The sequence below is a fragment of the Mustela putorius genome, unplaced genomic scaffold (genome assembly GCF_011764305.1).
Source record: "Mustela putorius furo isolate JIRA1106 unplaced genomic scaffold, ASM1176430v1.1 tig00003853_pilon_pilon_pilon, whole genome shotgun sequence".
Lineage (NCBI taxonomy): Eukaryota > Metazoa > Chordata > Mammalia > Carnivora > Mustelidae > Mustela > Mustela putorius.
Genome location: NW_025422005.1, coordinates 70,334,639 through 70,350,134, shown reverse-complemented (window position 1 = coordinate 70,350,134; position 15,496 = coordinate 70,334,639). Strand labels below are relative to the sequence as shown.

The 15,496-nt window shown below is 34.0% G+C and overlaps 1 protein-coding gene across 8 annotated transcripts in view; it reads right to left on the bottom strand.

The window, feature by feature from the left end:
- The window catches only part of PRKACB (protein kinase cAMP-activated catalytic subunit beta), a 131,336-nt gene that overhangs the window by 45,472 nt on the left and 70,368 nt on the right, over positions 1-15,496 (bottom strand). The window contains exon 1 of one of the 8 annotated variants that reach the window (XM_013056223.2): positions 3,197-3,400. The exons of 2 other annotated variants lie outside the window; for them this stretch is intronic. In XM_013056223.2, coding sequence (XP_012911677.1) covers positions 3,197-3,206 — 10 coding nt within the window. In that variant the 5' untranslated portion in view covers positions 3,207-3,400. Of the gene's footprint in view, positions 1-2,601; positions 2,962-3,196; positions 3,401-15,496 lie in introns of those variants that run through there. 5 more of the 8 variants (XM_013056224.2, XM_004752714.3, XM_004752713.3 and 2 more) reach the window with 5 other exon arrangements.

The window sequence follows — 15,496 nt, the reverse complement described above, 5'->3', positions numbered from 1 at the left end:
AATTTAAACAATTGGTATAATTTATAAGTCTGTTTTGGGAGTACAGGGGAATCACCTAACTCTGTAGAGTCTATGATTAAGGCACTGAAAAGCTAACTGGTTTTCATAATTTTTATGACAGAAGATATAAATACGAAAAGGTAGCAAGGAATAATATGTAGTATAGTATGGCCAGTTCAGAATTTTATGAGAGATGCAGATAAATAAAGCCATAAAGGTAGATGATTGATCTTACATACTTTACTTTAAGGAATTTAACCTTTATCTTAGAGACAATAAGGAATAACTGAAAGTTTTCATGTTGGGTCACAAAATGGGCATACTGGCATTTAAAAAATGGCAGCATGTTAAATGAATGATCTGGAAGGATATAAAACTGGAAGCTGTGAGGCTGGTGAAGCAATTACTAGAACAGGACTGAGAATATATAGAATGCCTAATCTTAAGCATTCCCAGTGTTAGTGTGACTAGAGAATATTGAGTGATTTCTGAGGCATTTCTGATATAGAATCAATAAAAATTAATGACTGAGTGCCTGCCTAAGGGGTGGGGTTAAAAACGAGTTAGGAATTACTATAAGGTTTCTGTTTTAAATTCCTACATGGGCACTGGGCTCATTAACAAAAATAGAAATCGATGAAAAAGGAGTAGATTTGGGATGGAAAGAGGAAATTCACATTTGAGCTGAATCTTCAGGTAACAACTGAAGATATGGGCATGGATGAGATCATTTGGAGAAAATATAGCATTAAGAGAGGGCCAAAGATAGATTCTCAGAGAAACCTAACACTTAATAGGCAGGAAGGAGAAAAAGAGTAGTTTTTTAACTAGAAAAATACCACATGCATATAAATACCACATGTATAGCTATAAACTCAGATAAAAAGGACTAGCATTTGTTTATTTTTATAAGTAAAATCACACTTCATTTGTGATTTCCCACATTTTGAAATGGTTAAGGCTTGTAAACACTCTGATAGGAGTAAAATTAGTTGAAATTAGACAATACTGAAAAAGTCAGAATGTCTAATTGTGATTAGTAAGATTCCTGTGGTAGAAAGGGCTATAAGGACAAGACAATATGTTCAAGTATATCAAACATTATCTGAATAATCCATACATTCTTCAAAGAGAAATTAAGCAACAGAAAAGAAGCAAAAATTTTCTTCAGCTAAAATCAATACAACCAACTGTAAAACCTCTAGAATACTACAGTGGTTACCTAAAAATTCTGTTTTAAACCAAACTTTCAAAGAAAAAAACACTTACTGGCTAGAGCCAAAGAAATCTAATATTTTAAGTATGATAACCAGGTATATTCAATTTTGATATCCACAGAAATCCTAAGGAATGTTAACATGCTGATTTTGTAATATTAGTCCAAATTTCAAAAACTAGATCAGAAGGATCTATCTATTAGCAGAAAAATAACAATAACAATTCTTAATATCTTGCAAGTGAAAATGTCCTTTAATGTCTAGTATCATTTTATAAACAAATACCTAACAGTGCTGTAGAGACTTATGGTATATGGCAGCAGGATTAAAAAAAAAAAATTATTGGCAGTAATGAGGTGATCTCCAATTATGGAAGAAAAGGCACATTTATTTTGAATTCCATCATTATATAGGTTCTGAATTCCAATTCCAAATCCTTTAAGTGTAAATTATAGATTGTTACATATTATTAAAAAAATAACAGTTCTCCTAAAATGTATCCGATTCAAAGGTTAACTTATAAACATCCTCTTTTTTAGTTAAACAAAAAGATGCAAATGAATTATGCTCTAAGCAAATATTTCTCACTCTAACAACAGGATATCTATTTTTAGCTGCAGGTTTGGCTTAAAGTGAACAGCTTTTATCCTATGATAAACTGCAGTATATACTGTAGGATGCTTTCTCAAAGAACATTTTTGGACATGTTTCAAAAAAAAAGTCAATATAAAAACAAAAAAGGAAACTAATGATCACAAAAGTACTTATTCTAACAAATTATTTCCCCTTACAACAGTATCTCTGAAAAATTTTAACAAAGCCTCCAAAACCAAAATGCACATATTTATTTCATCATCAAATCTTTATTTCTCAAGAACTGTAGTTAAAAGCAACCAATAAATCAACAAAATTCTAGCAGCATCTTATTTAAGATTAGTATTTTTTTAAAGATTAATATTTGAAAAATATCAAAAATAAGCTAACAAAAATTAATATTAGAATGATAAACCAATAAATGGAAAGTTTAATTATCTTCAGGATCATATACTATAAAGAAATTTCTCTCTTATCATGGTGGGTCTTTAAAATACTCACTCATTTGTAACACAATAACAACAGTATTTAATGAATACAATAAATCAAACCATAAAGAAAATTAGAGACTGATTATTGGTATTGACTATTAGCAGTGGTTTTACTTGTCCACAGTTCTCAATAGATTTTAAAAGCAAATTACTATAATTCCAAAATGCAAAAGCATCAACAGAAAATGTAATTCACTATAGCTCTGGCTTTACAATTTCCCCTTTAGAAAATATTTTTTCCTCTTATATTTAAATATTTTTAAAACATATAGCTGCAGAGGCTCAGAGAGCATACTTACCACTCATGATGAAAATCAACCTTTCCAAAACATATTGCTCAAAACAACAATCCAACAGCAAAGGGAGTTATGCTAATCTCTAGAGGTAGACGAACCGATGGTGTAAACACATACACTGGAACATGCAGCACACAGAAAATGAAAATAGCTTTCTTTTGTTTAAAAAAGAAAAGCCCCTAGAACCAAAGCATAACTGCCCAGCATGAGATATCACTAGTAAACAACAGATTAATGCCAAAGATGTGTATAACGAGATTTAATTTCTTTCAAGCTGGTTATCGTAGTCTCCTTCATATACCACTAGAACAACTCAAAATGGCAGGGAGAAAATGTTCAAACCAGGATGTATAAGATGTTCTCAATTATATCAGCATGAGTTGTTACCACGGCAACATTAGACCAGAATTATCGGTTCACTTGTAACCAAGGAGTAGCTTTTCTAAAGCTTTAATCAAGCAAGACAAATAAAATATCTTTTTATTTTAGAGCCACATGATTTAAAAATCATCATGTTTCTTAAATTCAAGCACTTATCTACCCTTTTTACATCTTTCAAAGATATAAAAAAAAAATGCTGTTTTCTTCAAATACTCACACAATCCCATGTTGAACCTGGCAAGGAACAAACAGCAGAATGATTGCACCTAAACGTCTTTCAATTACACCAGCTCTTACTGCTAGCTGTGGACCTCACTGATATTAAAATGCTGTGTGCTGTTGCTAGTGACTATTGGCGATGAATCTTATTGCCCAGATCGCTGATAGCTTTCATTTTTCATGAGCCAGAAAGCTATACTGCAGCACAAATGTTAACCATTTAAACATTCTGTATTACGGAAGAAACAAAAACAACCCTATATGTTCCTTCGTTTATAAAGCAGAATCATAAAATAATTTATTTATAAACTTCCATTAAATTCAGCATTACAAACAGTCTCATATGCCACTTAGTGGTTTTCAAAAGAGAATAATATACAAAAAGTTACTGAAGATTACTGTTGAAATGTAAAATTCCTTACATCAAAGAAGATGATGATGACAGTTGTATAGCAAGGTGGGCAGACTGGATAATATGGGGAACAGACTATTCTGATTCTTAGAGACCTAAGTTTTGTAACAAAATGGTACAAAGGATATATAGAATAGTAGCTTATTAAGTTTGGAACTTCAGCAAGTGAACTTGCCATTTTGAAAGCTGCCAGGTGAGATAGGACTTCTGGTGATGGAGGAATGAGTAAGTCAGCAGATCTTTTCTCTAAGAAACAAATATGAAGCTGAACAAAGTTGTCAAAAACAACCACCTTGTGGTTCTGGAAATCTAGCAATCACAAACAACAAATCGAGAAGCATGTATTCATGAAAAACTGCTAAACTTTGTATAAGAACAGTGGAAGTCTGTGGTGGTCTTGCTTAGTGCTGCTCCTGTTCCTTCAACAGCTCAGTCAGTGCAGTATTTCTATCAGGTAAGGCTGGCCATGACAACTAGCAGCTTTGCTGCCAGAAAGGGCTGACGTGATATACAGAGGAGACAAGAAAAAAAAAATCATCCCACACATGATGTTGTCAATAAAAACAGCAAACCGTAGGAAATGAATAGGGAAAGTATCCAGCTTTGCTACTCTAGTTGTGGCCTTTCATAGGGGTGAGCAGCAGACTGGTGGTCTAGCAAGAAATTTAACATGGAAAATGGAAATGAAAGAGTCAAAGAGGACCTAAATAAGCTCCTCACATATCCCTGGCTAACTAGGAAGCTATTCCCATAGGGGAGACCCAAGAGGGCCCTGCAGAAAGTTAAAATTGGTACAGACATGAAAACTGCCTGAGCACCTAATGTCCCTTTCAACACACAAACAGCTCCATCAGCACAGACTTGCTCAAAGTGTTTGAGCACAACCTCTGATCAGTCACTGAACAACAACTAAGTACATAGACACAGGGTAAACCCTAGTAGAGAAACCAGACATCATAGGGGACAGACCATACATTAAGGCCAAAAAATTATTAAAAATAAATAAAAAGAAACAGGGAAGAAAAAATAATCAGAATCTAGAACTGCCACAAAATTATCATTTAAAAAAAACAATTTTTTTAACAAAAATATTATATAATCCATAATGAAGAAGAAAGGCAGTCAATAGAAAATTTCTCTGAATAGGCTAAGATATAGGATTTAGCAGACAAAAGACTTTAAAACAGCTATTATAAATACATCAATGAATAAAAGGAAATGTTTAAAGAATTAAAGGAAAATGTAATGGCAATATAATAATAATGTTTCAATACAGAAAGAGTAATAATTTATAATATAAATATTACAGACTTCAGGGGCACCTGGGGAGCTCAGTGGGTTAAGCCTCTGCCGTTGGCTCAGGTCATGATCTCAGGGTCCTGGGATTGAGCCTCACATCGGGCTCTCTGCCTACTTGTGATTTCTCACTCTGTCAAATAAATAAAATAAAATCTTCAGAAAAAAATTATAGACTTCAAAAGTACAGTAACCAAAATTTATAAACTGACTACATAGACCCAACAGAAGTTCTGAGGCCAAACACTGCATCAGTGAAGGTGAAGATAGATCAATACAAATATCCAAACTGAAAAATACAGAGAACAAAAGATAGGGAAAAAATGAACAGAATCTCACAAATCTGTGGGATATCAAGGGTAGCAGCATACATATATAGGAATCCTAGAAAGAGAGGTGAAAGACAAAGGGCAAAGAAAAAATATTTGAAGAAATACTGGTTGAAAATCCAACTGGATGGTAAACAATACCCCACAGATACAGAAGTTCAAACAATATCAACTAGAATAAACACAAAGAGATCTATACCCAGACACATCATACTCAAGTTTTTGAAAGACAAAGTCAAAGAGAATATCTTAAAAGCAGCAAGAGAAAAATGACTAATCATGTACAAGGGAAAAAAATAGAATTACCAGAAACAGGGAAGTTAGAAGGCAGTGGAATGATATGTTCAGACTGCTAAGAGAAAAAAGAAACAAACCTGTTCACAAAAATTTTCTACCCAAAACACTATTCTCCAAAAACAAAGGCAAAATAGACCTTTCCAAATAACTAACAGTTGAGAATGTTTGTTGCAAACAGAAATACTTAAGGCTGTCCTTCAGGCTGAAAGGAAATGATACCAGACAATACTCAAATTGACAGGAAGAATGAAGAATACAGGAAATGGTAAAAAATATAAGTAAAAAACTTTATAAATATATACTTTTCTGTCTTCTCTTAATTTCTTTAAAGGACTTAAATTGTATGAAATTGCTATGCTGGGTTTACAAAAATGTACATGTACTATATGTGAAAATAACACAGAGCTGGAGAAGAAATGGAGCTATATTGGATTAAAATAGCTATATTTCACTAGAATTAAGTCAGTACTATCCTGAAGGAGATTGTGATAAGATAAAATGTACACTATAACACTTAAGCATCAAGAAAATATCTTTTAAAAATTTAGTTAAAAAGCAAAGAGAAATTAAAATGGTACCCAATACATATTTGTTTAACACTAAAGACATAAAAGAGAAAAATACACAAAAACTATAAGACATATCAAAAACAAATAGCACAAAGGAAGATGGAAATCCAACCATATTAATTATTACGTTGAATATGAATGGAATAAAGACAGATTAAAAGACAGAAATTATCAGACTGGATCATAAAAAAGCAAGGTCCAACTGTATGCTATCTACAAAAGCCAGATTTGAAGATATAAATAGATTGAAAGGAAAAGAAAAAAAAAACACCATGCAAAAAGTAACCATAAGACAGCTGGAGTACCTAAATCAGTATCAGACAAAATAGACTTTAAGAGGAAAAAAAAAAGTACTTCAGACAAAAAAGGACATAATGATAAAATGGCCAATACATCTTAGAGATTTAACAATTAGAAATCTATATACACTAAACAAAATAGCTCCCAAAACGCTAAAACAAAAATAGCAGAATTAAAAGAAGGACTAGATAATTCAACAATTATAGTTGAAAATTTCAATATTCCCCTCTCAATAATTCATGGCAAAACTAGACAGATATCAGCAAAGATACAGAAAACTTGAATAATACCATTAAAATTTGACACTTATAAAACATAGCACCTAACATCATCAAAATACATGGTCTTTTCAAGCACAAATGGAAATTTCCATATTAAGCATAAGCTAAACAATATATTAATCAGAAAGGACTAGAAATCATTCAAAATATGTTCTTTCATTACAGCAGAATTAAATTAGAAATCACAAAGAAATCTAAAGGATGATTAGAAAATATTTTGGACTGAATTAAAAACACCTACAATGAGAAATCAACATTTATGAAATGGAGACAAAGCAAAGCTTATAGGGAAATCTGTAGATTTAAACACCTATATTAGAAAAGAAGAAAAGTCCCAAACAATAATCTAAGCTTCTTCTACCTTAAGAAACTCAAGAAAGAAGATCAAATTGAACCAAAACCAAACAGCAGGTTAGAGGAAAATTCAATGAAATAGAAAATAGTAAAACAACAGAGAAAATGAATAAGAGCAAAGTCTTACTGATACACCTCAAGCTAGACTGACGAAACATTAAAACTCATGAAACATAATAAAACAAGACAAAATAGGGAAGATAATAATTACCCAAATGAAAAATGAAAGAACATTATCATTGACATTAGAGAAATTTTTAAAAATTATAAGAGAATACTATAAACAACTTTATCTTGATTATGTAACTTAGATGAACTGGACAAATTCATAGAAAGACAAGTTAGTGAAACTAACTCAAGAAGAAAGAGAAAATCTGAGAAGACCTATGAACAAATTAAAATGTTGAATTAGGGCACCTGGGTGGCTCAGTGGGTTGGGCCGCTGCCTTTGGCTCAGGTCATGATCTCAGAGTCCTGGGATCGAGTCCCAAGTCAGGTTCTCTGCTCAGCGGGGAGCCTGCTTCCCCCTCTCTCTCCTCCTGACTCTGCCTACTTGTAATCTCTGTCTGTCAAATAAATAAATAATTAAATATTAAAAAAATTTGAATTAGTAATTAAAATTGTTCCCATAAGAAAAAGCTCATTTCCATATAGTTTCCTCAGGGGAGTCTATGAAACATCCAAAGATTTAGTACCAATCCTACATAAACTTTTTCAGAATATAAAGGAGGATGTGACACTGCCCAATTTATTCTATAATGTTTGATACCAAAGCTGACAAAGCTAGGCAAAGATCATAAGAAAATTACAGACCAATATGCACCGCAATGCAACTATCACAATCAAAATATTAACACACCTAATCCAACAGTATATAAAAAGGATTATATACCATGACCATGTAGGCTTTGTTGCAGGAATGCAAGGTTGGTTCAACACTGAAAATCAATTAGGAAATATGCTGTATTAATAAAATAAAAGACAAAACTACATAATCATCTGTATATATAAGGAAGAAGCATTCCATAAAATTCAACACCTGTGATAACTAGGACTAGAAGGGAACTTCATCAAGCTAAAAAAGTGCATGTGTGTGTGGGGGGATACTCTATAGCTTACCTCATATATAATGGTGAAAAATGGAATATTTTTCCTCCATGAACTGGGAATAAGGCAAAGATGTTGGCATTCACCACTTCTATGCGATTTTGTGTTAGAAGTTTTAGTCAGTGCAATGAGGTAAGAAGGCATACAGATTGATAAGAAAGAAAGCTGTCTTTATTTGCAGATGATGTAATTCTATATGTAGAAAATTTTAAGGAATCTACAAAGAAACTACTAGAACTAAAAAATGAGTTTATTAACATTATAGGATGTAAGATTAATATAGAAAAATCAATAACATTTTAATATACTAGGAACAAACAACCTAAAAGAAACCACTCCATTCACAACAGTGTTAACAGAAATAAAATATTTAAAAATCAATTTTCACAAGACTCTTGCACTAAAAAAATAGGAAACACTGCATAGAAATTAAAGAACATCTATAAAATGCAGAAATATTTCATCTTCATGGATTATAACACTCAATATTGTTAAAAGAGCAATTCTTTACAAATTAATCTACAGATTCAGTACAATTTCTATGAAAAATTCTAGAAGATTTTTTTTTTAAGAAACTAATAGCTGATCAAAGGAAACAGTAAACAAAACAAAGAGGCAACCCATGGAATGGGAGAAGATATTCCCAAATGACACTACAGACAAAGGACTGATATCAAGGATCTATAAAGAACTCCTCAAACTCAACACTCAAAAAACAGATAATCACATTAAAAAATGGGCAGAAGACATGAACAGACACTTCTCCAAAGAAGACATACAAACGCTAACAGACACATGAAAAAATGTTCATCAACTTTAGCCATCAGGGAGATGCAAATCAAAACCACAATGAGATACCACCTTACACCAGTTAAAATGGCCAAAATTAACAAGACAGTAAACAACAAGTGCTGGAGAGGATGTGGAGAAAGGGGAACCTGTTTACACTGTTGGAGGGAATGCAAGTTGGTGCAGCCACTTTGGAAAACTGTGTGGAGATTCCTTAAGAAATTAAAAATAGAGCTACTCTATGACCCTGCAATTGCACTTCTGGGTATTTACCCCAAAGATACAGATGTAGTGAAAAGAAGGGCCATCTCATCTGTATTCCCAATGTTCAGAGCAGGAATGACCACAGTTGCCAAACTGTGGAAAGAGCCAAGATGCCCTTCAACAGATGAATGGATAAAGAAGATATGGTCCAAGGAGGGGAGAATTCGAGAGATAAGTGATATCATAAGATGAAACAATATCAGAAAAATTAGGATTCCAGAAGAAGAAGAAAAGGGGGGCAGAAGGTATATTGGAGCAAATTATAGTACAGAATTTCCCTAATATGGCAAAGGAAACAAGCATCAAAATCCAGGAGGCACAAAGAAACCCCTCAAAATCAATAAAAATAGATCCACACCCTGTCATCAAATAGTAAAACTTACATGTCTTAATGACAAAGAGAAAATCCTGAAGGCAGCTCGGGACAAGAAGTCTGTGACATACAGTGCTAGAAATATTAGACCGGCAGCAGACTTATCCACGGAGACCTGGCAGGCCAGAAAGCACTGGCATGATATATTCAGAGCATTAAATGAGAAAAATATGCAGCCAAGAATACTATATCCAGCTAGGTTATCATTGAAAATAGAAGGAGAGATAAAAAGCTTCCAGGACAAAGAAAAATCAAAAGAATTTTCAAACAACAAACCAGCCCTATAGGAAATATTGAAAGGGGTCCTCTATGCAAAGAAAGAGCCTAAAGTAGTAGACCAGAAAGGAAAAGACAATATACAGTAATAGTCACCTTTCAGGCAATACAATGGCACTAAATTCATATCTCTCAATAGTTACCCTGAATGTAAATTGGCTAAATGCCACAATCAAAAAACACAGGGTATCAAAATGGATTAAAAAACTAAACTCATCAATATACAGTCTACAAGAAACTCATTTTAGACCCAAAGACACCTCCAGGTTGAAAGTGAGGGGGTGAAAAACAATTTGCCATGCTAATGGACATCAAAAGAAAGCTGGGGTGGCAATCCTTATATCAGATCAATTAGATTTTAAGTTTAAGCCAAAGACTATTATAAGAGATGAGGAAGGACACTATATCATACTTAAAGGGTCTGTCCAACAAGAAAATGTAACAATTTTAAATGTGTATGCCCCTAATAGAGGAACAGCCAACTATATAAACCAACTAATAACAAAATCAAAGAAACACATCAATAATAATACAATAATACTAGGGGACTCTAATATCTCCCTCACTGAAATGGACAGATCATCCAAGCAAAAGATCAACAAGGAAATAAAGGCCTTAAATGACACACTGGATCAGAGGGACATCACAGATATATTAGAACATTCCATCCCAAAGCATAAGAATACACATTCTTCTCTAGTGCACATGGAACCTTCTCCAGAATAGATCACATCCTGGGTCACAAATCAGGTCTCAACCAGTACCAAAAGATTGGGATCATTTCCTGCATATTTTCAGACCACAATGCTCTCAAGCCAGAACTCAATCACAAGAGGAGAGTTGGAAAGAACAGAAATACATGGAGGCTAAAGAGCATCCTACTAAAGAATGAATGGGTCAACCAGGAAATTAAAGAAGAATTGAAAAAACTCATGGAAACAAATGAAAATGAAAACACAACGGTTCAAAATCTGTGGGACACAGCAAAGGTGGTCCTGAGAGAGAAGTATATAGCGATATAAGCCTTTCTCAAGAAACAAGAAAGGTCTCAAATACACAACCTAACCCTACACCTAAAGGAGCTGGAGAAAGAACAGTAAACAAAGCCTAAACCCAGCAGAAGAGAAATAATAAAAGATCCGAACAGAAAACAATGAAATAAAAACCAAAAGAACAGTAGAACAAATCAATGAAACTAGGAGCTGTTCTTTGAAAGAATTAATAAGATTGATAAACCCCTGGCCAGACTTATCAAAAAGCAAAGAGAAAGGACCCAAATAAATAAAATCATGAATGAAAGAGATCACAACCAAGACCAAAGAAATACAAACAATTATAAGAACATATTACGTGCAACGATATGCCAGCAAATGTGACAATCTGGAATAAATGGATGCATTCCTAGAGATGTAAAAACTACCAAAACTGAACCAGGAAGAAATAGAAAACTTGAACAGACCCCTAACCACAAGGAGATTGAAGCAGTCAACAAAAATCTCCCAAAAAAGAAGAGCCCAGCACTAGATGGCTTCCCAGGGAAATTACATCAAACATTTAAAGAATTAATACCTATTCTCCTGAAACTGTTCAAAAAAAAAAAAAAAAAAAAGAAAAGAAAAGAAAGAAAGAAAGAGAAAAAGAAAAAGAAATAGAAATGGAAGGAAAACTTCCAAACTCATTTTATGAGGCCAGCATTATCTTGATCCCAAAACCAGACAAAGACCCCATCAAAAAGGAGAATTATAGACCAATATCCTTGATGAACACAGAAGCGAAAATTCTCACCAAAATACTAGCCAACAGGCTCCAACAGTACATTAAAAGGATTATTCACCACAGCCAAGTGGGATTTATTCCTGGGCTGCAAGGTTGGTTCAACATTTGCAAATCAATCAATGTGATACAATACATTAATAAAAGAAAGAACAAGAACCATATGATACTCTCAATTGATGCTAAAAATGCATTTGACAAAGTACAGCATCCTTTCTTGATCAAAACTCTTCAAAGTGTAGGGACAGAAGGTACATACCTCAATATCTTCAAAGTCATCTATGAAAAACCCACAGTGAATATCATTCTCAATGGGGAAAAACTGAGAGCTTTTCCCCTAAGGTCAGGAACAGGGCAGGGATTTCCACTATATCCCCTGCTATTCAACATAGTACTAGAAGTCCTAGCCTCAGCAATCAGAAAACAAAAATAAGTTAAAGGCATCCAAACAGGCAAAGAAGAAGTCAAACTATCACTCTTCACAGATGATATACTATATGTGGAAAACCCAAAAGACTCCACTCCAAAACTGCTAGAACTTGTACAGGAATTCAGTAAAGTGTCAGGATATAAAACCAATCCACAGAAATCAGTTGCATTTCTCTACACCAACAACAAGACAGAAGAAAGAGAAATGAAGGAGTCAATCCCATTTACAATTGCACCCAAAACTATAAGATACCTAGGAATAAACCTAACCAAAGAGGCAAAGAATCTATACTCAGAAAACTATAAAGTACTCATGAAAGAAATTGAGGAAGACACAAAGAAATGGCAAAATGTTCCATGTTCCTGGATTGGAAGAATAAATACTGTAAAAATGTCTATGCTACCTAAAGCAATCTACACATTTAATGCAATTCCTATCAAAATACCATCCATTTTTTCCCAAAGAAATGGAACAAATAATCCTAAAAGAATAAATAATCCAATCAAGAAATGGCAGAGGATATGAACAGATATTTCTGCAAAGACATCCAGATGGCCAACAGACACATGAAAAAGTTCCATATCAGTCATCATCAGGGAAATACTAATCAAAACCATGGTGAGATACTACCTCATACCGATCTGAATGGTAAAATTAACAAGTCAGGGAATGACAGATGCAGGAGAGGACACAGAGAAAGGAGAACCCCCCTACACTGTTGATGGGAATGCAAACTTCTGCAACCACTCTGGAAAATACCATGGAGATTCCTCAAAAAGTTGGAAATAAGGCTACCCTACAACCCAGCAATTGCACTACTGGGTATTTACCCTAAAGATACAAATGTAGTGGTTGGAAGGGGCACGTGCACCCAAATGTTTATAGCAGCAATGTCCACAATAGCCAAACTATGGAAAGAACCTAGATGTCCATCAACAGATGAATGGATAAAGAATAGGTGGTATATATATACAATGGAATACTATGCATCCATCAAAAGAAATGAAATCTTGCCATTTGTGATGACATGGATGGAACTAGAGGGTATTATGCTGAGCGAAATAAGTCAATCAGAGAAAGACAATTATCATATGATATCCCTCATATGGGGATTTTGAGAGGTAGAGTGGGGGGTTTGGGGGCTAGAGAAGGAAAAAAATGAAACAAGATGGGATCAGGAGACAAATCACAAGATACTCTTAATCCCCCAAAACAAGCTGAGGGTTGCTGGGCGGAGGGAGGATATGGAGAGGGTGGTTGGTTTACGGACATTGAGGAGGGTATATGATATGGTGAGTGCCGTGAAGTATGTAAGCCTGATGATTCACAGACCTGTACCCTTGGGACAAATATACATTATATGTTAATAAAAATAATTAAGAAGATATGGTCCACATATACAATGGAATATTATGCCTTCGTCAGAAAGGATGAATACCCAACTTTTGTGTCAACATGGATGGGATTGGAGGAAATTATGCTGAGTGAAGTAAGTCAAGCGGAGAGAGTCAATTATCATTTGGTTTCACTTACTTGTGGAGCATAAGGAATAACATGGAGGACACTGGGAGAAGAGGAAGAGAAGTGAGTTGGGGGAAATCAGAGGAGGGGATGAACCATGAGAGACTGGGGACTCTGACAAACAAACTGAGGGGTTTGGAGGGGAGGGGGTGGAGGGTTGGATGAGCATGGTGGTAGGTATTAAGGAGGGCATGTATTGTATGGAGTACTGGGTGTGGTGCATAAACAATGAATCTTGGAACACTGAAAAAAATTAAATAAAAAAAAAGAAACTGATAGCTGATGCTAAAAATTGGATTAAAAAAAGTACAGTAAAAATTGGATAGCCATACGAAGGATGGGGGGAAGGACTTCACTCCATGCCTCACATCATAAATACAAAGACAACTAAAAAAATGGATTTCTGGATGAAAGCAGAGAATAAAAATCATCATTGCCTTGGGTTAGACAATGATTTGATTTAGCAACAAAAGTACAAAGTATAAAGGAAAAAATGATAAACTGTACTTCATTAAAATCACAAACTTTTACTCTTCAAAGACACCATTTAAGAAAATAAGACAAGCCATAGACCAAGAGTAAATATTTGCAAATTATGTATTTGGTAAAGAACTTGTATTTAGAATATATTTAGAATTTTTAAGACTTGGTAATAAAAAGACAAAAATCCTGTTTTGAAGGTGAGCAAAAGATTTGAAAATGTGTTTCTCCAAAGAAGATACACAAATGGCTTCTAAGAACATATGAAAATATGCTCAACATCATCAATTATTAGGGAAATACAAATTGAAATCACAATGAAATACCAATTCACATATAACAGAATGGTTATAATTAAAAAGACTGATGATATCAAGTATTAACAAGAATGTGAAGAAACTATAACCCTCATATATTGCTGGTGGCAATGTAAAAGGGTAAAGCCACTTAAAACAATTTGGAAGTTTCTTAAAAGAATAAACATAAACTTAGCCTTGACCCAGCAATTGTACTCCTAGGTATCTGCTTAAGAGAACTAAAAGCAGAAAAACTGCTCAGTCTTGTATCCAAATGTTTATCATGACATTATCCAAATAATCCCAAACTGGAAATAACCTTAATGTTTATCAGTTGCTGAATGGTTAAACAAAATGTATTATATCCATAAAGCATGCTATAATTCAGCAATAAAATTATTTTTTATGTTCTTTCACATGGATAAACATCAAAACTTTAAGTGCAAGAAGTCAGAAACAACAGATTACATGTTGTATAATTCCATTTATATAAAACATCCAGAAATGAAAAATCTGTAATGACAAAAATCTATAGGGACAGAAAATCTGTAGAGGTAGAAAATGTCCAGAAAAGAAAATCTGTAGGCCCAGAAAACATCAGAGTTTGTCTGTGGTTTAGATGAAAAGTGGAGACTAACTGCCAACGGGTATAAAACTTTCTGAAGTGATGGAAATATTCTAAAAATGAATTGTGGAGATGGCTGCACAATTCTACAAATTTATTAATAAACACTGAACTCTACATTGAACTCCAATGACAAAGTTTTATGGTATATAAATTATACTTAATTTTTTAAAAGTTGTCATTGTTCCTGGGTGGTTCAGTTACGTCCCCAACTCTTGATTTCAGCTGATGTCATGGTCTCAGGGTTGTGATATTGAGCCTTCTGTTATATCTGGCTCCACGCTCAGTGGGGAGTCTGCTTAAGATTCTTTCCCTCTTTCTCTCACCTTCTGCCCCTCCCCATGCTTGCAAGGGCACATGTATGCACTCTCTCATTCTCTCACTCTCCAATAAATAAATAAATCTTTAAAATAAAACGTTGTCAAGTGCTCCTCTATGTAAGTAGAGACAGTTGACTGAAGCAAGGATCTTCTTTGCTCTGGGAAGAATCACTTCAGTGGACAACTTAATTATGTAGGTGTAAGGC